Source organism: Alexandromys fortis, unplaced genomic scaffold (assembly GCF_014885135.2).
Source record: "Alexandromys fortis isolate MF-2015 unplaced genomic scaffold, M_Fortis_MF-2015_v1.1 scaffold_62, whole genome shotgun sequence".
NCBI lineage: Eukaryota > Metazoa > Chordata > Mammalia > Rodentia > Cricetidae > Alexandromys > Alexandromys fortis.
Window position 1 is genome coordinate 6,145,829 of NW_026067942.1, and position 21,936 is coordinate 6,167,764.

General features: G+C 46.1%; 1 protein-coding gene across 2 annotated transcripts in view; it reads right to left on the bottom strand.

The window, feature by feature from the left end:
- Window positions 1-11,248: 11,248 nt before the first annotated feature.
- Window positions 11,249-21,936, bottom strand: part of Flvcr1 (FLVCR choline and heme transporter 1) — a 17,467-nt gene continuing 6,779 nt past the window's right edge. Inside the window, exons 3-10 of one of the 2 annotated variants that reach the window (XM_050148231.1) lie at window positions 19,185-19,325; window positions 18,085-18,152; window positions 17,127-17,230; window positions 16,337-16,447; window positions 16,012-16,117; window positions 15,162-15,273; window positions 14,053-14,120; window positions 11,249-13,878 (exon numbers count right to left, since the gene is read on the bottom strand). In XM_050148231.1, coding sequence (XP_050004188.1) covers window positions 13,807-13,878; window positions 14,053-14,120; window positions 15,162-15,273; window positions 16,012-16,117; window positions 16,337-16,447; window positions 17,127-17,230; window positions 18,085-18,152; window positions 19,185-19,325 — 782 coding nt within the window. In that variant the 3' untranslated portion in view covers window positions 11,249-13,806. Of the gene's footprint in view, window positions 13,879-14,052; window positions 14,121-15,161; window positions 15,274-16,011; window positions 16,118-16,336; window positions 16,448-17,126; window positions 17,231-18,084; window positions 18,153-19,184; window positions 19,326-21,936 lie in introns of those variants that run through there. The other variant, XR_007592886.1, reaches the window with a different exon arrangement.

Below are 21,936 nucleotides of genomic sequence, written 5' to 3' on the forward strand. Positions count from 1 at the left end.
GATGGGAACCAAACAGCCGCTACCCACAGGGACGGGAGGTGCACCTAGTGTGCTTGCACCTATGTGCTGACATTCCATGCCACACCGTGTGTAAAAACTCCAGTGGTCCCGTTTCTACTGGGTCTAGAAAGGGTCCAAACTAACAGCCTTCACCACAGTCTGGGGGTGGAGTGGGGGGGTGGTTGTTCACTGAACACTCCTCATCCTCTTATCTTCCCTGGATCCTTTTTCTCCTAGAGCCTTCATCAGTGTATCAGTGTGGGCTTTTTGGTTTAGTTTTTTGTTTTGTTTTTGGTTGCTAGTGTTTTCTCTTTCTTTCTTTCTTTCTTTCTTTCTTTCTTTCTTTCTTTCTTTCTTTCTTTCGTAAACTAAAACAGCATGTTTGTGTTCCAAAACCATCAGTCAAGTATGTTGCTTGCTAGTTGTGAGTGAGAGGTCTCCTGGGGCTGGCACTCTCTTGGAAGAGTCAGAGGGAGCTCACCAGCTATGACAGAAAAGGTAGGGGCAAGTCAGGAATGTCCACATCTTGTCTGAGAGCAGCTTGGGGGAGTAGGGATGAGGACTGGACAGGAGGAAAGTAAGTGGGTAGAGGGTCAGTTGTGGTGGAGCAAGGCAGGCTAGGAGCAACCCAGCAAGGCAGAGGGCAGTAGCAGGAGACATTGAGGCAGGGGCAGCTCAGGAAACTGAGCAAATCAAGAGCTGTGTCTGTAAAATCAGGGCTGTGTGGAGCTGAAGGCCAAAGACCCAAGGGAGGTTGCATTCTCAGCCAAATTAAAACTAAAACCTCTGCGCAGATCACGGAGGCGTTGGATGTGACTTGAAGCCGGTTGTCTTCAATGGCATTTTCTGAGCAGGTAATGAAGATGTCCTGAGCATGAAAACAGGGCTTCCTGGGCAGGTAGGGTGCTCAGCTCTGTCGCTAAGGAGTTGCCCAATCCTGATCTTGCCCTCTCCCCTCTCAGGGGTTTGGACTATGAAATGGATCAGGTCCCTAGACTTGGGATTTACAACAGAACCATCTGACGTAGTGGGGGGAAAAAAAGTCCCACCAACATACAGGCTGGAGTTACACACTCATTAAAGTTAAATTTGGGACTCAGAGGTCCAGAGGACTCAATCAGCCCTGTGTGTTAAGGTACGGTACAAGTTGGGACCTTGGCAGGCCAGGTGAGAAATGCGGAGGCTGCAGAGAGAGCTTAAGTGTGGAGTTTATTGAGAAGAAGGTACTGGAAGGGGAGAGGGGAAGGAAGGAAGGGAGACACAGAGAGAGGGGGAGGGAAGGGAGAGAAGACAGAAGGGGAGAGGGAGGGAGTAGAGGAAGAGGGGGCTGAGACCTGTTTGCCGTGGTCTCTCTATTGGGGCAGGGGTGGGGAGAGCTCTGGAGTGGGCAGAGGCTGTCTCTTAAAGGGACCTTTGCACTTGCATACAGTCTGGGAATACTACTTGTCATATGCAGAGAGGTGCCAGGTTCCCAAGCAGTAGGACCAAGGTGTGCCTGGATACTAACATAGTGGTCCATAGAGTTTTAGGGAAATAATAGGGGTTACTAGAGACTGTCCTCAGGATAGACAAGGCAGGGACCAGACAACATCCTTAGGGTAATAACATTAAACGCATTAGGACTCTCAAGTGGCCACCAGTTTGCTGCCAATCCCAGCCAGCTCTTTTCCTGGTTTACTGATTCCATGGATGTTTCCTGACCACCTACTATGTCCCAGGTGCTGTAATAGGTCTAAGCAGCACATGGGATCCAGCAGCACATGGGTGAGTCACCAGCACTCAACTGCTGGGACAGACCTAGAACCAAGAGGCTAAAGAGGAGGGAGGAAGGGGCTGCAGTCAGGAAAAGAGATGAGTAAGGACCCGCTCACCCCGAGACCCCCACATTGATATGTCCAACCTCCTAAAGGGGCGAAGGATCTGTTCTTCCTGAATCCACACTGTGGTCCTCTAATGTTGGAATTATTAAATAATCCTAGGACCAGAAGAACTCTGCCTCCCAATTCTAACCAAACCCACAGTGTGTCTTCCCAGTGCAAGGGTAGCTGCCACCCAGTTACTGGCGTGTTTGGGGAACTAACGGTGAGAAGATCAAACATCTTCCTCTGCTGGGGAGCTCCAGGGCAGGACCTTGAGCACAGCACAGGCGGGTTCCCCCACAGCCCACATTGGCCTAACAGGGCCTAACAGTTCCTCCTCCGACTTCCTTTAATATGGAGTGAAGGAGTAAAGGACTTAATGAAGGCACACAGTCCATGGTGGATATGAGATGGATTTGCTCTGGTGAGGGCAACAGAGAGACTGTCAAGAGAGGAACCACCGCTATTCAGAATCTTTCTCATTCCCAGTCAGAGAGGCTGTCAATATGTTGAAGGTGGGGTAGATGCTGTACCATGTGAGCCCTGAATCTCTCTGGCCTCACCTTTTTTCTTAGGGGCACTGTTCCAAACATCCATTGTAGTGCCAGAGGTACCATCATCTTCAAGAGATGGCTCCCATGGCAGCCCAGGCTCTCCTGCCCAAATGGCAGAAGGTGAGAGCAGAGTCAGGCAGGTGGCTCTTGAGGTCAGTTCGCAGTGCAGAGCCTGGGAAAGGTGCCCAGAAGGGCAGAGGGGCCCCTTGGTCTGCTGGGCTTCGGCCTACCTTTTTCAGGAACTCGGTGCTAGAGGCAGCTACCGGGCCATCCTGTCTGGGACGCCACTCCTGCTCCGTGACCTTCTCCGGTTACTTCTCTCCTCTCTCTGTTCGCTCTCCCTGGCGTCTGCCTGCTATTGAGACCTCCTGTGTTGGAGAAAGATTGATTGTTTGGTCTCTGCGGCCTTAGATGGAAGGTGCCCTTGGGAGCCTGAGATGAGAGCTGTCAGAGAAAGGGGTGTGGGCAGAGTGCATTCCTGAAGGAGAGAAGGGGTACCTCCTTGTGAGACTCCAGACTAAGAGAGGCTGCGGGGCTCCCAGCCCTACCTGAGCAGCGGTAGCCACATTGCTTAGGAACTGCCTAGAAATGCAGAGGGTCAGTCCTGGTGCAGACCTCAGCCCAGAAAGTTAGTCATCTGACCAAAGACACAAAGCAAAAGTGTTGGGTGCACCGAGCACCCACTCAGAGACAGACCTCACCCCGGGTGCGGATAGAAAAGTATTTCTTACTTGTGAGCCTAAGCTGGCTGCTGTGGATCTCCCTTGCAGAACCTAATCCATGTCTTGCCTCTGCTCTGCTGCCCCTTACTCAGATCCCAGCTTACTGCCCTTCCTTCTTGGACACTAGGTGGCAGTAAGAAATGGATTAGGTTCTGCAAGGGAGATCCACAGCAGCCAGCTTAGGCTCAGAAGACCGCTGAGAGCGTCGTTTTTAAGGTTTGAACTAGAGTCCAACCAAACCCCAAAGCTGTTTCCAGAAGGGCAGAACGACCTGTGTTTCTACCTCAGGAGCCGGGTGCGGCTGGCTGGAAGAGGCCCCTGTGATGCTCCCGCACGGTCAGGCTCTAAAATGCTGCCTCTGGCCTCTCTGGGAACCCCCTGGCCTCTGCTGGGGACGTGGTGGCCCCTGGGGCAGGGAATAGGTAGGATAGGTGTGGAAGGAGTGAAAGTGAGATGGCCCCTCAGGGCACAGTCCCGTCCCCACCTCCTAGTCAGACACCCCTAGGCTCAAGGAGAGGGGAGGACCCAGAGACAGAGGGAAAGCCTGCTCCCTCATCTTCTGCCTTCTGCGCTCAGGAGACCTGCATGCCATGACTGACTGCTTTCACGGGGGAGTCTGGAAACCATTGTGGACACTTGTCCTGCCAGTGCACAGGGGACAGAGGCCTGGAAAGCAGTGTCCGTGGGGCACACTAGAGGCCTCATTTAAAACCGTCATACCTGACTAGAGCAGGCAATGGCGACACAGAGTCATCCCACTAGTAAGACAGAGCAGACACTTACCCTAGCAGCTAAAGCCAAGGCCCAGAAGCCACTTACATATGGTATACTGTTCTCTCCCCATTCAAAGAGTTGGTCTAGTAGGGCCTGTCAATCATCTGGCCAGGAGTCCACCTACTCCTCCCCTACCCAGGAAAACTGATGACCTAAAGCCATGCCAAGGAGATGGGCAGAATAATCACCCCTTAACTTCATGGCCTCCTTGCAGGGATTGCAACTCTGCAGCCACTTGCAGGCCTTGCATGCCTGCTTAGGGTCTTAGCCACATTTTCTGTCTTTTTACATCTCCGTCTTTCCCAGATGCTTTGGGCTTTCTTGTTGGTTCTGTGACGCCTTCCTCTCCTTCTGCCATGCAGCAGCGTACGAACCTCAGTTTCTAGTCTCTTCCTCTTCCTTGTCACCTCGCAGCAGCTTCCAGGACTCACGGCATGCTAGTCCTGTTGTGTCTCCTAAACTCTAGTAACCTTGCTTTCATCTTTTCTGGGCCAGTTTTTAAACTCTTTCATTACGGAGACTAGGAACCCCTAAAGGGAACTCTGGTCTCCCTGGTAACACTTGGAGCTCATTCAAGGTTCATTGAAAAACCTGGCACTGCCTACTGACTTCACATGCGCACACACACACGCGCATAGACTAATAAACATGTATACAGCGTGCACAATGCATGGACAGAAGAACATGTATATGTGCATACAGCACACACACATGCATGGACATATGAACATGTATACATGCATACAGCACACACATACACAGACATATGAACATGTATACATGCATATATCAACACATGCATGAACTGATGTACATGTATACATACACAACACACACAAGGGAGAGGTGCAGAGAAAGGAGAGGTATTCAATCAGATTGGGAAAAGATTTAGACAGAAAGGCCTGGTGATGCCCTTTATTTCCTGCCTTAGCAGCAGTGACATCATCGCCTGTCACCAGGTGCCTTTCCACGGCCAGCTATGTGACATGTGCATCCTCTAAGGGCGCACCAGGCACAGCTCACTCTCTTGCCTCTTCTTACCTCTGTCTCTCTTCTTCCTCTTGTTTCTCCCGTGTCTGTCTGTCCGTCTGCCTCTCTCATGTCCTCACCCTGACATGGCCTTTTACGTTTTCACTTCCCCCGGTGAACCTCTTGCTCTACTCTGCTGCACATGGCGTTTCCCTACTGACATTCCTCTGCAGGACCCGCTGAAGGGCACCACGTCACCTTTCCAGGCCAGTCTTCAGGGAGCTGACACGAGGTTTAGAGAAGAGGTGTGTGGGACGATGCAGTCAGGGTCAAGATGAGGCCACACTCATGGCTGAGCCACCGTTGCCTCAGCTCCAGGGGTCCCTCAGTGGCCCCATGAGTTGCCAGAACTGTGTGAGATCTCTTCCTAGGGAAGGCACCCCTCCTCCACCCCTCACTATCACCAGGGCTTCAGCCTTTCCTTTCTCCCAGCATGAATTTCCTGCGGAAATTTTAATTTGGGGAGTGGGGGTGGGTCCGCTGTTTCAGTAGTCTGACAGCCGAAGGGAGAGGATACCAGTGTCTCTTAGACTCTTCCTTGTCTGGATGGTTATGGGATAGATGGGGTCCCCCAAAGCAGCACGGAGCAGCTCAGCTCAGCTTTGCTGCCCAGTCCAGCTGAGCCTGGGAGACTAGGCTACAGATATCCCATGGTATCCTGAAACGTGGACAAATCACGTAAGACTAAGGGCGTTCTAAAACACACTCTTCACAGTGGGCATGGGAACAAACACAAGAAGAGATTCAATATGGATCTGTCTTCAAAGGTGAAAGAAACATAATTTTCAGGAATCTGAGTTGGGAGTAGGTAGACACGGTTCGCTGGGCTTTTCCTTTCCAAAGATCCCAAGGGCTAAATTAGAGACTCATTAGTGTGACTTGCTGTCGTCATCATGGTAACTGGAAGGTCACAGAGTCCACCTCTTTCCGCTTGGTTACTCACTGACTCAGACCCCTGCAGCAAGGCTAGAGGACAGGGTGGCCGCAGAAGAGGGACAGCATTCAGGGCAACTTGGGCAGCTGTCCAAAACGACAGCTCAGGTCACCTTCCTTCTTGAGGGTCTGCACAGGCCCAGCCCTGCGGAACAATATGAGCAGGCATCTTCTGGATCCCAGGAGACAGGAAAGCCAGTGGCAGATCACAGCCAAGTGTCTGAGAGCGGGCCCAGATCCAGAGGGACCTGGCGTCAGTCCAGCTCCTACTTGAAGCTGTCCCCGTGGGACACTAGGATGGATTGGTGCCTGATGCTGTCGCTACTGGCCTGAAGTTGGGATTACTGTCAGCCACTAGCTGCACGAGAGTGACCTAACTTGCCCTCCCTCAGGAACTCTCAAAACTGTGTCTGATGCCATGCCTTTCTGTTTTTTGTTTGTTTGTTTTGTTTTGTTTTGTTTTTGAGACAGGGTTTCTCTGTGGTTTTGGAGCCTGTCCTGGAACTAGCTCTTGTAGACCAGGCTGGTCTCGAACTCACAGAGATCCGCCTGCCTCTGCCTCCCATGCTGGGATTAAAGGCGTGCGCCACCACCGCCCGGCCTGCCATGCCTTTCTGACTTTACGTCTGTGGCAAAGTGGGGCCCCAGGTCACTCATTCTGTCCAGTGGTTACAATCAGTGAAGATCCAAAAGAAAAAAATTGAGATGAGATAGGGTCTCATGTACCTCAGCCTCCAACTCACAACTCTAGTCAAGGATAACCTTGAACTCTGACCTTTCTGCCTGCACCTACTAAATGATAGGTAAGATCACAGCTGTGCACTGCTCTGCCCCGTTTACGTGATGCTGCAGATCAGACCCAGGGTTTCCCACATGCTCAGCAAGTACGCTACCAGCTGAGCTACATCGCCAACCTTCCAAAGGTTTTCCCTTTCCTTTTATAGGAGGCGTTAGGGAATTACATGTTCCTTAATGAAGGGCATGGCGATACCAGAAACCGGTCTAGATCTACACACCAGTGTTCAGTTGGCTTGTTAGGCTTGGGAACTGAGAAGCAGTGATGAGGAACCCTGTCGAGATTTGGTTCCTCAGGTCACTCCCAGCTCTACATCAGGAGCATATCTGAACCTGAGGAGGTAGAGGAACCCACAAGGCCCCACAACTGCTTTCCAGACTGTTAGCTGGAGCTCTGTTTTATCTAGCCTCCTGGGTGGTTCAAGGCACTCCACAAGAGAGGCTAATTCCTACAGCGGGGACTCCAAAGTTTTAGCTGTGACTTGCCTCAATATATGGTCCTGTAGCCTCTCCTTTCTCTCTTTATCTCAATATACTTCTCTCCTCAAACAGTTCAGAAAAACGCCCAGTAGAGGCTGTGTTTTCACATTGCTGAAGTGACACCGGCTCCCCAGGCTCCTCGGACAGAGCTTTTCTGCCTTGGAGAAGTGGTACCCAGTAGCAGGCCTGACGACTTCAGACCAATGAGTCTGGACTTGCCATCTCCTACTGGATGGCTGGGCTTTCTATCTGAGGTTTATTGCTGTGGTCAACACTGACAACCCAGATCACATCTGAAGCTGTGTTCTGCTTTTCCCATCTCACTGAGATGGAAGGGTGAGAAAAGGTCTTTACTGTGTTTTGTTTTACTTTAAGAAATGTCTCAGATGCAAGTTCACCGAGGGACACTGAGATGAATTGTTGGGAGTAAAGCGTTTATTAGAAATGTTTCTAGTGTCATGTCAGGGGCTCCGCGGAGAACCAGGGCCCTCGAGGCAGACGAGTGGGGAGTGTCTCTTCTACCTTTTGGACTATGGGGAGGTTTCATAGTGCAAGCATTTCTCCTGAGCTCAAGAGAAATTGTGCTTCTTCTGCCCAGGTCCCCTGGCCACCGAGTCTCCTGAATCTGTTCTGTGTGCTCTGGTGACCCCTGGTCCTGCATGCACAGGCATGTGGAAATGGCTAGATAGTTTATTAGCAGCTGCTGAACACAAGATCAGATTCAGAGACCACAGCACCACATTCTCCCAGATCAGCCAGTTTGCTTCTCACGTGTGGGTATTGGCAAGTTCTTATTAGGGCTGCTTTGCCACAAGAACCATAGCGGGTCAGAGTCAATGAGAGGCAATTGTATGCTTTCTGCTCAAAACTAATCCTCACAAGTTAGTGACTATTAATAAAAAAGGTGAAAACTGAGAGGGTTTAAATTCCAAGATTTTTCCAGATTAATCTCCCCAAACAATCAGGTTTTAAGACTTTAGGCTTCTGGCTGGGCGGTGGTGGCGCATGCCTTTAATCCCAGCACTCGGGAGGCAGAGGCAAGTGGATCTCTGGGAGTTCAAGGCCAGCCTGGTCTACAAGAGCTAGTTCTGGGACAGGCACCAAAGCTACAGAAAAACTCTGTCTCAAAAAACAAAACAAAACAAACAAACAAACAAAAAAAAGACTTTAGGCTTCCGAGGCTGTGTTCTTTATATATCTTAGGAATGCCTGGGCATGCTTAAGGAGCAGCTGAAGCAGTAAGATAAAGAACACATGTCACGATGCTGCCCTGTAACTCCCAGCATCAAGTGCTACACTCCTGTGTAGGGTCCGCTTCACAACACAAGATGCTAGAGATTAATCCCGGGGCTCCACGTCCAGCAACTGAGGCTTGTGAGGGAATCATCTGGCCTCCAGAGGATTGATGTAGGCCCTTCAATTCCAGTTTGGCTGCCTTCAGCACACAAAGCCTCTCTCTTGAGATGGCTCCCCTTCCTACACGCATCTTTCCTTAGGGCATATGCCATGGTTTTGGCACCTCCAACATTCTACGATTTCCTTTGCTACTTGGGTTTCACCCTAATTTCACAAATGGTCTCTCATGACCTTCTTGCAGGGATTACAACTCTGCCGCACATTGCCTGGTCTTTGCAGCTCTCTGGAACCATGGGGCAACATTTGTGATCCTCTTAATCTTGAGTCTTTTGTGCTGTGGGGAGGGGACAATGGAAACAAGGGGATGATGCAGCCAAGTTCTATTGCCATCTTGGGATAGAGCCTGGTTCGCTTGGGACTTCTTGAAGTCTCTGTGTGTGCTTCCTCTGGGGGAGACACTTTCCTAGACCGTTGCTTTCCAGAAGTAGGGAACCCTTCCTACACTTGAAGCTTAGCTCTTTTAAAATGAATTTGTATATTGACAAGTTGGAGCCTTAGATGAGGCGTTTCCCTCGGGGCCTGTTTGTCCAGTGCAGGGCAGGTTTATTTTTAACAATAGCGGTCTCTTTCTTAGCATCCCTATTGGTTGCAACTTTAAACTTTCTTTCTTCCTCACAAAAAAAAAAAATGCATTTTTTTTTTTTTACATTTATGTTTTGCCCAGTATTTGGCTTCACTCCACTGAAAGTCTGGATAAGAGCAATAAGCAGAAGCCATTCTAGAGTCTAGCTGTCCTATCTGGAAATTTCCTCTGCCAAAAATTAATTCATTATATCTTGATTTAGCCTATGGTGGTCATTCAAACCACCACACTGAGTTTAGTTAGAACAATGGTTTTCTTTGGATTTGATCCCAGCACTGTAAAATAAACTATTATGAATTCCTTGTTGGGAAATTTACAGATCTCAGTTTCTTTGGAGTTTGTTACTGGATTATTATTCTTTTATGGTATCATGTTTCCTTGATTTGTTTTTAGTTTTTATTTTAAATAAACATTACGTTTCTGAGATAGGGTCTCATGTAGCCCGGGCTGGCCTCAAACTTACCACAAAGCTGAAGATGACCAGGAAACTTGATCTTCCTGCCTCTCAAATGCTGGGCAGGCAGGCATGACCTGTCACACACTCACACACACACACACACACACACACACACACACACACACACACAGAGCTCAGTCTTTACTTTCAAGTCTTTGCTGCATATGTATAAGAAACCACACCTCTTCCAGATTAATTTTTTAATTTTGTATTTGAGCATCTCTGTGTATATACACGGACATGCTGGCTCACACATGCTACAGATCACGTGTGGCAGTCAAAAAGACAGCTTGGGTGAGTCAGTTCTCTCCTCTGACCATGGATCCTGGGGATTGGTCTCAGGGTGTCAGGCTTAGAGGCAGGGCCACCTTACTCACTGGGCCATGTCTCTGGCCCCTTCTCCAGGCTGTACTGACTACCTTTGGGAGAGAATTTACCGATTAGCCTGGCCATGGACTCTGAGACACAGACATTTGCTGTTGACTTACCTACTCCACACATCTGCTCCCTCTTGTCTTCTCTCCGTCCTGAAAAGCCAGGCTAGGTGTACGGAGCTTCCTGTTTGCTCTCCCTAGTCTGGGCACCTTCTAATGCTGTCAAGTTGAGTGACTCTCTGCCTGAGATACTTGAGGTTCTGTCCATGTGGACATGCCTGGGAAGCCAGCCTCACTGATCAAGGGTACAGCATACGTAGGAATGTCCATAGGTGAGGCATCCCAAGTGGCTCTGGGTTGTCCTTCTCTGCTGCTAGCCTTTCCAACATTCAGCTCTCCCAACCGCCTCATTATCCTGGCTGGGCCAGCCAGGAAGCACAGCTTTCTGCACAGCTGATGAAGTGAGAGTTGGCTCTGTGCCCTCGGATGGAGCTGCTTTGCACTGTGATACACAGCTATGGCTGCGGGTGATGTGGTTAAAGTGAACTTGTCTTACCTTCTCAGTGTGTCTGCTCACAGGTTTTCTGCTAGAGCTGACTGAAACCTCCCCGCTGGACTTCCGGATCCCCGACAAAAGTGCCGTCCATGAAGAGTGTGAGAAATGACACTTTTGAGAAAAATGCTCTGCTGTCTTGCTGATATCATCCTCTCTTAAGTTTAGACTTGTTTTTATTATCTTAAATTATGTGCATGTGTGGGGCATATACATGTGTGCAGTTGCCATGGAGGGCACAAGAGGGTGTTGGATCCCTGGGACGGTTGGGAGCGGCCTGATGCAGGTGTTAGAAACAGCACTTGGGCCCTCGGCGATGGCTGCACGCAGCCTCAGTGCTGAGTGCTTTCCCAGTTTACTCTTACGTGATTTCTTTAAAAAAAAAAAATTATTTATTTATTTATTTATTTATTATGTATACAATATTCTGTCTGTGTGTATGCCTGCAGGCCAGAAGAGGGCACCAGACCTCATTGCAGATGGTTGTGAGCCACCATGTGGTTGCTGGGAATTGAACTCAGGACCTTTAGAAGAGCAGGCAATGCTCTTAACCTCTGAGCCATCTCTCCAGCCCCCTCTTACGTAATTTTTAAGTAAACATTTTGTTCTCGTCAAGGGCTGGTCCCAGTGGGTTTATTTACCTCTGCGGTCTCTCTAAGATCACATGACCACTTTCTAGCTTCCACATATACCGGGCACCAGATCTTGTTTTTAAAATACACAAGTGTAGCATTAAAAAAATAAATTTATTTCAAGTATGAAATAATGAAGAAAAAACACATAAGGAAATTATAAAAATAGCAAAAATAAGATTAGAAATGAAGACATCAGACACAGGTGCTGTTCTAGTTACTAACACAAACATTTCACACGAAACATTTCTCCAACATTCCCAAAGACAACAGCCATGTTCACAGCGCTTCCGAGTGCAACGGCGTCTGAGAACACAACTGTGCTAAATCGTCTGCTAAACCTGACACAGGTGATAATTACTACTTCTAAAGCTATGACACAAAATTATATCAAATCCTCACCTTCTATATTATCTACAACATTCACTTAAAATACTGACAACATCAGGAATTCACTTTGCATTGTTACATAGTACGTTATCCCTTTCCAAACAATGGCAAAGCACACATATGCTTTTCAGACATTAAATAATCCAGCTTCCGACTGTGATTTGTTCAGAGTTTCGGGAACTCAACAAGCACATGATTGTTGTAAACAGTACTGTCCATTTAAAGATAGAAACAGTTAGGGGAGACTGTTTTTGGTCATCTTTAACCTGTGGCATAAATATCAAAAGAAGTTACAATTATACAGATTGATTTGCCTGAACTACAGACAGGCTAAAAAGGTTAAAAAGCTACTGAAAGACCCTGTCTTTACACAGGAGCAATACAACTGGTTATTCAATTGTCCGAGGAGTTTTACTCGAACTAGAATTCCCGTGGTGTAGTGATCCGCTCTACTCCATGATGGATGAAGACATGGTTTCTCTGTGGAGCCTTGGCTGTCCTGGAACTCACTATGTAGACCAGGCTGGCCTCGAACTCAGAGACCTGCCTGCCTCTGTCTCCCGAGTACAGGAATTAAAGGCATGTGCCACCACTGCCCAGCAAACAACAATATTTTTAAGAGGTCTTTAAGATCAGTGGTTCTCAACCTTCATAATGCAATGTCCCTTTAACACAGTTCCTCATGTTGTGGTGACCCCCAACCATAAAATTATTTCATTGCTCCTTTATAACTGTAATTTTGCTACTATTACAAATTATAATATAAATAAAAATATCTGATATGTAATCCCTGTGAAAGGGTCATTCAACTCCCAGAGGGGTCGCAACCCATAGGTTGAGAACCACTGTTTTAGATCAAAGTTAAAGTATTTATTTCCTGAATCACGAAAATGCTGCCAGAGAGGCTAAATGATGTATCCAGAGTTACCATGACAGAACATACCAAGGACACAAAACCAGGTCCTGATCCTGAGCGATAGTAACTCTTCCAGTACATTTTCCAGTGTCAGATTCTACACAGATTACAGCATTTGATGAAAATGAATAATATCAAAATAAATCAATGTATATATTGCCTAAATCAAAGTTGCATGTGTTTCAAACATATTCATTACAAGATTGGCTTTTCTGCGTGCTTTTTGATGTAATTTTTTGGTGAAATTTACAAAATTACACTATTTAAATGTTACTGTTGATAAAACATCATGGCGATACGCCTAGAGTCGGAGTGCCAATGTCTCACTGTGAACAAGACAGCGGTAGGCACTGGGAAAACTCACTTGGTCCCATTCCCCTTGCCCTGAGCATCGACGCCCACAGAGTGGCGACCACGTACACTCTGAGGTGGAGGAGAACCTGTCCCCAGCACTCACAGAACATGTGCAGAGGCTGGCAACCTTCAGAGGGCAAAGGTCAGAAAAAATGATCCCTAAAACCCAGCAGCTAGTATTTCAAGGGCTCTCTGAAGTTAGCACAGACTCCCTATCTTAGGTATCTCCAAGGCAAATATTGATGTGACATAAGAAATCACGAGCTAGCACGTAACACAGATGAAATTTTCTTGAAAGAGAGTAAAAAATAGACAATGGGCGTGAAACTATTCTATTTTAGAGTTGCACTGAAAAATACAGTCTTAGCATTTATTTATTTGTATGAAGTCAGCACGGAGAGGAACTGCAGACGGTCTGGGTGTGCCTCGGCTCCTTAGCTAACCAGAGTATAATGGATTCTGTGATATGCTTTATACAACTGTTTGTTTGTTTGTTTGTGGGACGGAATGTGTCACACACTGTACAAGAGCATGAAAGATGGGAAAAGTCCGAGCGCTTCTCTGGAATCCGGATCCCAGCCCTGACCTCCAGTGAGCCAGCTTCCTGGTGTGTTCGGTGCTCACACTGTGAGACGACAGTTAACTGGAAACGCACTGGACGGGTCTGTATGTGAACAGCACGCACTCTTGCATGTCTTACGGGAACTAGAGCCCCATAAAAAAAAACATACGTTCTGAAAAAATGTCAAGATTGCTACTTCATGGACACGCTACACAATTGAAGACGGACAATATTAGATGAACGTTAGTGTTAACAAGGCGCAAGTGAGGGCATTTTAACCAAATGTTGCCTAAATTAACAGTAAAACAAAACAATATTCAGAGTTCACACAGTAATTTTCAAGTAAGTGTCCTCACCGCTCGCTCACACAGTTTCCCAGGGATGATGGCACGCCCACGCTGAGGGGCAGGCGCTGACCCCTCCTTAGAGTGAAGATTCTGACTGCTTAGACAACATCACCTTTGGTTTCTGATCTGTCAGACTATCAACAGGCACCTGCAAAAGTAATTGACATTGAAGGGATGTACCACACCGACATGTTATTCATCAGACAATCGGTGAATTGACTCAAAAAATAAAGAATAAAAAATAGGAGTTGGTGATTAAAGAAGACTGGTTCCCCATTCGCCCCCTGTGTGCTCAGAGCACAGCCACAGAAACGCTACTTACAGCTTTAAGGGCTCCATTCGCCATCCCCATGTTTACGCTGTGCCTCCTCAGATCAGTCTTGATCAAGGCTAAAACAGAAGCACCCAGAGTTACCACAAAAGGGTCGCCATCTCCTTCTGTGTTATACATGGAACACACGGTGTGGAGTGCTGATAGCAACTGTATTCTAACACGTGACACACGGTGCTGATAGCAACTGTACTCTAACACGTGACACACGGTGCTGATAGCAACTGTACTCTAACACGTGACACACGGTGCTGATAGCAACTGTATTCTAACACGTGACACACGGTGCTGATAGCAACTGTACTCTAACACGTGACACACGGTGCTGATAGCAACTGTACTCTAACACGTGACACACGGTGCACAGTGCTGATAGCAACTGTACTCTAACACGTGACACACGGTGTGGAGTGCTGTGAGCGCCAGCAGCCCTGCTGAGCTGGGAAGACACCGAGGTGTTGGGCTTTAACCACCAGCATCCGTCAGTACAGACGCAGATGTGACAGTGGGATGAAAAGAATGGAGGAAAAGTGGTGACTTCAGAATTCCTTGTTTGGCCGGGTGAGGGGAGGACAGCACGAGCTAAGGGAAATACGAGAGAAAGAGGCCTGCACTGCGGGAACACAGTGAACTGGGTTCTGGACAGGGAGCCCTACGGTGCCCATAGGTCCAAGTGAAGGTGAAAAGACACACGAGATAATAATTCATATAATTCTTGTAAGTTTTTTAGAAGGATTATTTTTATTTGACCTATATGGGTGTGTGGCTTGCATGTATGTCTGTGCAGTGCCAGAGGAGGCCAGAAGAGGGCATCGGATCCTCTGGGACCAGCGTTAGATGTTGTGAGCGACCATTTGGGTGCTGGGAATTAAACCCAGGTCCAGTGAGTCATTTCTCCTGTATTGTCCAGTATTGTCTTTTACACAGAGTAGTGGCATTAAATTTGGAACCACCAAAATGAAAGGACAGACTCACATCCTGAGAGGAAAAACTGTGTTCGGCTTCTTATTTCATTTTTCACCCCAGAGTTGTGCAAAGCCACGAGGCAGCGACGCACACAACTGAAGACAGACGAGACAGTGCACACACTCAGCACTCACCTGTCAGAATGATGCCCAAGAACATCCAGGCACAGAGGAAAAGGTTTCCTGCCGCAGGATCATAGTCTGACATGAGCTTTCCCTGAGCCAAGGTGAACAAAATTCCAAATATCTAAAATAAAATTCGTAAAATAATTTTTATTAATTTTCTGTTTTATTTGTTTGTTTGTATTCTGAGATAAGGTTTCTCCGTGTAACAGCCCTAGCTGTTCTGGAATTCGCTTTGTAGACCAGACTGGCCTCAAACTCACACCTGCCTCTGCTTCCCGGTACTGGGATTAAAGGTGTGCGCCACCACTGCACGGCCACCTGTCTACTGTTTTATAACAAGTACACACACCCACAGAGCCCTCCTTAACTGACCTTTATGATTTGACTTCTAGAAACAACCACTGAAAATCAGGATCATTAACCCACAAAGTCAGGCCAAGTTCACTGCTCACTGACCATAGGAATCACCTGGCTTTTGCTGGTTTTGTTTGTTCCATCTTTTGAGGCAGAGTTTCATATACCCAGGCTGGCCTCAAACTCACGATATAGCTAACACTGGCCTTGAACTCCTGGTCCTCCTGTCTCTACCTATCAAGTGCTGGGGACTGCTACCACCACACCTGGTTAGCTGTCTTGGGTTAAGAAGAAGCAGAGGGGCTGGAGAGAGGGCTCAGCAGTTAAGAGCACTGCCTGCTCATCTATAGAGCTGAGTTCATTGCCTAGCAACCACGTGGTGGCTCACAGCCATCTGTAATGAGATCTAGTGCCCTCTTCTGGCCTGCAGGCAGACATGCAGGCAGAACACTGGATACATAATAAAATCTTTTTAAAAAGCAGCAGCCGCAGAAAAGAGGATTACCTGAGCAGCAGCATTGAGAAGCCCAGAGGACGTGCCTTCAGATTCAGGGTAAGTGATCTCAACAGCAAATTCAAAGCCCAGAGGGAGGTAACCAGTCATGAAGAAGCTAGGAGAACAAGACCATGAGACAGGTGGGCTGTGAGAAGGGCGGGCACTTGGACTGCCGAGGCTCATCTATTTTTACCAACAGCACACCAAAATAGCTTAAACTTTTCTGCTATACTTCTGAGGAACTGTATATTTATATGTACATAATGGACCTTCAGAGTTTAAGCTATCAGAAGGACCTTTGGGGGGCCTTTTACACACTCCTTCGCACACTTACCCAAGGATCCCACCAGTAACGAACACCACAATGATGTACCCAAGGTCCAGTGTGAACGTAAACACAAGCATCCCAACGAACGACAGCACGTACACGATCAGAGTCGTCTGCCTAGAACAAAGACAAAACCATCGATGGTTCCCTCCTGATTCTCCTAAGGCACACAGAAAAACGTGGCTGGCTACCACAAGCTACCCTTCTCATCTGCGGATAATGTAGCTAGCTCAACAATAATCTTGCCATAGAAAAGAACATCTTTTTTTTTTTTAAAGTTTACAACATAAAAAAAAGACAAGATAAAAAGAACCTGGTGCCTCCCTAGGAGGGCTCTTTTTAGACAGAAACAGCCTACTAAAGGGGCAGGAAGGTTTGTAAAGCATTCATGTAGGTAGATCACTGAAACACTCCCGCCAAGTCTTATTCAGACTGCTGTCCTGCACTCAGGCAGCTGAGCAGGACGACCGAGCTCCAAGACAGCCTGAGCTACCTAGTGAAACCCCGTCGTTAAAATCAATGTATCTTTACGTATGCACCATGCATGTATCTACTGTAGCCCCGTCCTTTAAAATCAATGGATCTTTACGTACGCACCATGCATGTATCTACTGTAGCCCCGTCCTTTAAAATCAATGTATCTTTACATATGTACCATGCGTGTATCTACTGTAACCCTGTCCTTTAAAATCAATGTATCTTTACATATGTACCATGCGTGTATCTACTGTAACCCTGTCCTTTAAAATCAATGTATCCTTACATATGCACCATGCATGTATCTACTGTAACTTACTTGTAGGTTTTGGTGTAATCCAGCCATAAGCCACAAAGAATGGAGCCCACCATTCCAGCTACCACCAGCGTTAGCCCAATCCTTCCAGCATTCACCTCTTCTCCCTAAAACAATGTGATAATCAGATCTCTCTAATTCAAGCTGACGGTTCATATTCCCATACATTCACAGTTAGCGGAAATAATCATATAAAAGCAAGCAAGCACACAATAGGAAGATTCACCACACGGGCTAGAGTTGTATTTTTGGAGAGGGTAGTTTATTGAAGAAAGCATTCTATTGTGAAACAACAGCAATGACAAAAACGATGATAAAATAATGAAAGAAATAAAAAAGGCACCATTTCCGGGGTAGTCCATGGTTGTACTTACTTTTTGTTAGGACTCTGAAATCACTTAGATATGTGCAAAGAGAGAGCTAAGGGCACTGCTTTTACACAGTAAAAGTGGCAGCTCCTTTTTAAGAGAGGCCAGTCTGACCTATGTTTAATCTTGCATCCCTTACAAGGTCTGTGTCTTTCCATATAACCAAATTACGGTTTTACCACAATGCTAATCATCTTTACTTTCAATGTGTTTTGCAAATTAGGTTAAATACGCATAATAACAAGTATGGGAGATAGTGATTTTGAACTGAGTTTACACAGAGTCCAGGGGACCAGAGCAAACCAGACCGGTGGGACTCCAGGCATCATCACATGGATAACTCAAGAATGTGGCCCTACACTTTAACTGTGAGACCCATCTGACTTTGAGTCCTGAATCTGCTTTCTTCAGCTTTTCCCTCCTCTTAGCTGTAGAGTGAATGCTGTCTTTTAAAAAACAGAAGTCAATCTTTTGCATCAACAAGGTTGATCCTTCATTTTAGGACCATGTTAATGTAAATTATACTGCTAAAGAAAAAGTCTTGGTCAAGCATACAATATAAAAGCAGAAGCTCGCCAGGCACGAAAGCTTACCACATAATATGTCAGTATCATTTGATTTAATAATGTCGAAACAGAATAAAATGCTCCAGTCATGATACCTACAAAGAAAAAATATAAGTTCCTCACTCTCTGAAATAACAAGGAACGCTATGCGATATGTAAAATACGAATAATCAGACAGTCAGGGAGACTAATAGCACCACTGCCACCTTTTGGAAACTGGACAGAAGGACCGAACACTAGGTTTCCTAGAGATCCGTGCTGGAATCTTGGTCTCCCCGAAGGGAAGGGGCAAAGGTGATGGAACCTTCAAGAGGTGGGACCTAGAACAAGGAGATGAGGCACAGGGGCTCTTTGGAGTGAGTCAGTTATCAGCTGAGGAGGCTGTTGTAAAATAAGGCCACCAGACAGCTCGGCCTACTTGGCACAAAGTCGTAGTTCATCCCTGTCATGATGCTTCCAGGGTTTCTCACCAGAGACCGAGCAGATGGGGCTACCTGGTCTCGAACTTTCCAAAGATATGAAATAAATGCACCTCTTTTCTTGATAAAACATCTTGATCTTGGAATTTTAAATTTCATATGTGTATTCATGAATAATTAGAATTATTCTGCATATAATAAGCTTTATAAGTAGTATGTATCTATAACTTGGTCTTCCCACTCAGTTGTGTGGTTCGGGAGACATGTTCCACTCTAGTTCACTGGTTTTCTCTACTGTGTAATAGTCCACAGTGTGAGTTATCTATTGTCTTATCAACAGACATTTAACATCCCTCCCCTCAGGTTTTCAGAATTTAAAAAAAGGCTGCAGTTGATATTAAGATTTTACTCCTAAACACAATGGTGTGTTTCTCTAAATATAACTGCAAGTGGAACTTCTACATTCTAGATGGAATACCCCACCAGGACTCAAAATTCATACAGTACTTCTGAGATCTGCTCATTTTTTTTTTTTTCTATTTTAAAACATTAGAAAAAACCCTTTAGGAACTTTTGTTCATCACTTACGTTCATAATTAGGCTATGGTGTTCATGAACCAACCTCATCAATGTTCCAGCCACTAGTGGCAATCAAAAGAATCCGTGGCGCTCTAAGGTGTGTGGTCACACGGGCACCACGCCACTTACCGTAAGTAACCAGCAGGAGAACAAAGGGGACGTTTCTGAACAGGTTCCAGATGGAGCTCTTGTAGGAGTACTTTGCAGGGGGACTGTCCTGCAGGGCTGCCTGAGCCTGACTTGGCGGTAACAAAGGCTTTTCCTTGAACGCTGGGAACATGTGAAAAGGAACACATATGACTAACCTTCCTCTACGACACCCACATCACACGTGATTAAGTCATGCATCTTTCTTAGTGAGAGGAGCGACTTTGGTTCAGGATTAAAGAGGCAGTCAATGTCTTCTATGGCCCAGTTATTGTTTTTTTGTTTTTTTTTTTTTTTTTCCTTTTAGCTCTCTGAACTAAAACTCAGAGATTTGGCCAATTCATTGACCAATGACAGCACTCTTGCCCACTGATTATTGCATTTTACAATCCAGATCGATGTTTACTACATCAAGGACTTGACTTTTAAGCTCAGTCCCTCGGGAGAGATGAATGCTTGGATTCAGTGGCCTTCCCAGGTAGCAGCCACCCACCATGTCTCCATCGCCACAGATCCCAGATGTACATGTCCCTGATCCTTAGAGATTTCATGGAAAATGCACTTTAGAACTAACAGGTAAATTCAGAAGGGGAGCACACGGGGAGAAGTCATATTCTCTAAGACTGTAATTTCTGCTTTCCCTCGGCCCGCCTCCCCCTGCTCTTCTCTCAGAGCTAACCTGTGCACAGTGGAGCCCCCTCCCCCCTCCCTCTCATCATTTCCCCCTTTTCTCGTCCCTTTTCCCTTTCCTAACAATTTCTTCTTGGTTGGAAGAGGCCTACTTTATGTTCAATTTGAAGTGGGTTAGGTCTGATGTCACTGGCTGTCAAGTGGAATCATCTGGAAATTTAAAATTAATACTGATTTTGAGGCTCTATGTAAAGTTTAATGAGCAGAATCTCCAGGGTGGAACATGAGACTATGCTAAAGAGAAAAATTCCTGGGTGTTCCCAGTGCACAGATATATTTGAGAGTTACTGGGGAAGAAACAATCCTGTAACTCCCACAAAATGTTATGAGTTATCATCATTCTATTGGCTGGTAAGAATAAAAAATTAAAGTTTTTGTTTGACAGAAAATTTTAATAATGGAAATTTAAAAAGTTTTTAAGAAAAATTAATAATTAAAATTAATAATGATGTAGCTAAAACCAAACTACTTTGGAGCTCAGAACTAGTTCAAGAGGGACAGACGCATAGGCACTTATTTGTAGCCCTTACATTGGAGCCCAGAAGACACAGAACCTTTAGCTGCCACAACTCTTCCTTCCTCTTCCTTTCTCCCTATCTGATCCTTGCACTGTTAGGAGGCTCGTGTCTGTCCTGCAAGTCTCTCTGTGCTCTAGTTGGACAGGAGATATTTCTTTTTATTAGCATAGGTAATACAAAACTTTCACAGTAGTAAATCAAGATTTCAGACTATAAATAATTGTAGCCATGAGTTTCCAATAAGTCTTAAATATCTTTCCTAGATTTAAATTTACTATAAAAAACAAATCAAAATAAACCAAAAATGGATTTAAAAACTCACATAAATTAAAAATAGCCCTCACCAGTTTTTAGCTCCATTCAGGTTTACTTTCTGAACACAAGAATCAACCTCCAGTTTCAGAGAGATGAAGTATCTCTTGGCAAATGTAACCTGTACCTACCAACTACACACCGTGGGAAGTCAGACTCCCGTACCACCAACCACACATTGTGGGAAGAAAGACTCCCATACCCACCAACCACACATTGTGGGAAGTCAGACTCCTGTACCCACCAACTACACACTGTGGGAAGTCAGACTCCCGTACCACCAACCACACATTGTGGGAAGAAAGACTCCCATACCCACCAACTACACACCATGGGAAGTCAGACTCCCGTACCCACCAACTACACACGGTCAGGTCAGCCTCAGTGCTACCTGAGGAAAACAAGGACCGAAAGGTCATCTGTCTATGACCTTTCTATGTTGTGCAGCTATCTCAAAGTAGGAAATAGGTCCTTTTGTTTTTATTTTTTTGAAATGGGGACCTCTTTTTTTCCCCACTAAAAACCTGTGCCAATAAAAGAATTGATTATTAGCTCCAAGTAGCCGCTGATCTCCACCCGGCACTGGGCACATGAAGTCGCCAAGAGCTTGAGGAGCCCCTCGAGCTACGGTAAAGAAACGGGGACGTCCAGAGCCCTTCTGTGAGTGCATGAGCCTCAGACAGATCTACACACTGTCCATCAGAAGGCAAATAAATACACGATCAGCCCCTGCCCCGTCTTATGTACATCTCAGTGTCAGAGTCTCATTAGTTAAGTGGAAACGACAATAACGAGCTGCTATAAAGATCACAAAAATATATAAATTTTATAATTATCAGTGCTACATAAAATGTATTGTCTCGTTTGAAATATATTCACTTAAAGTGGAACTCAGTGGGGCACGTCCTTAATTCCAGTACTCGGGAGGCAGAGGTGGGTGGATCTCTGTGACTTTGAGGCCAGCCTGGTCTGCAGAATGAGTTCAGGAACACCCAGAGCTACACAGAGACCAAAAATAAAAAATAAATAAATACAATATTCACTTAAAAAACAGACTTTGCCTCAAGAGCTTAAAATACTTACAGATTAAGTAAGTAAAATGCATCTCTACTAAAAGTTTTTTTTTAAATATTTATTTATTTATTATGTATACAATATTCTGTCTGTGTGTATGCCTGAAGGCCAGAAGAGGGCGCCAGACCTCTTTACAGATG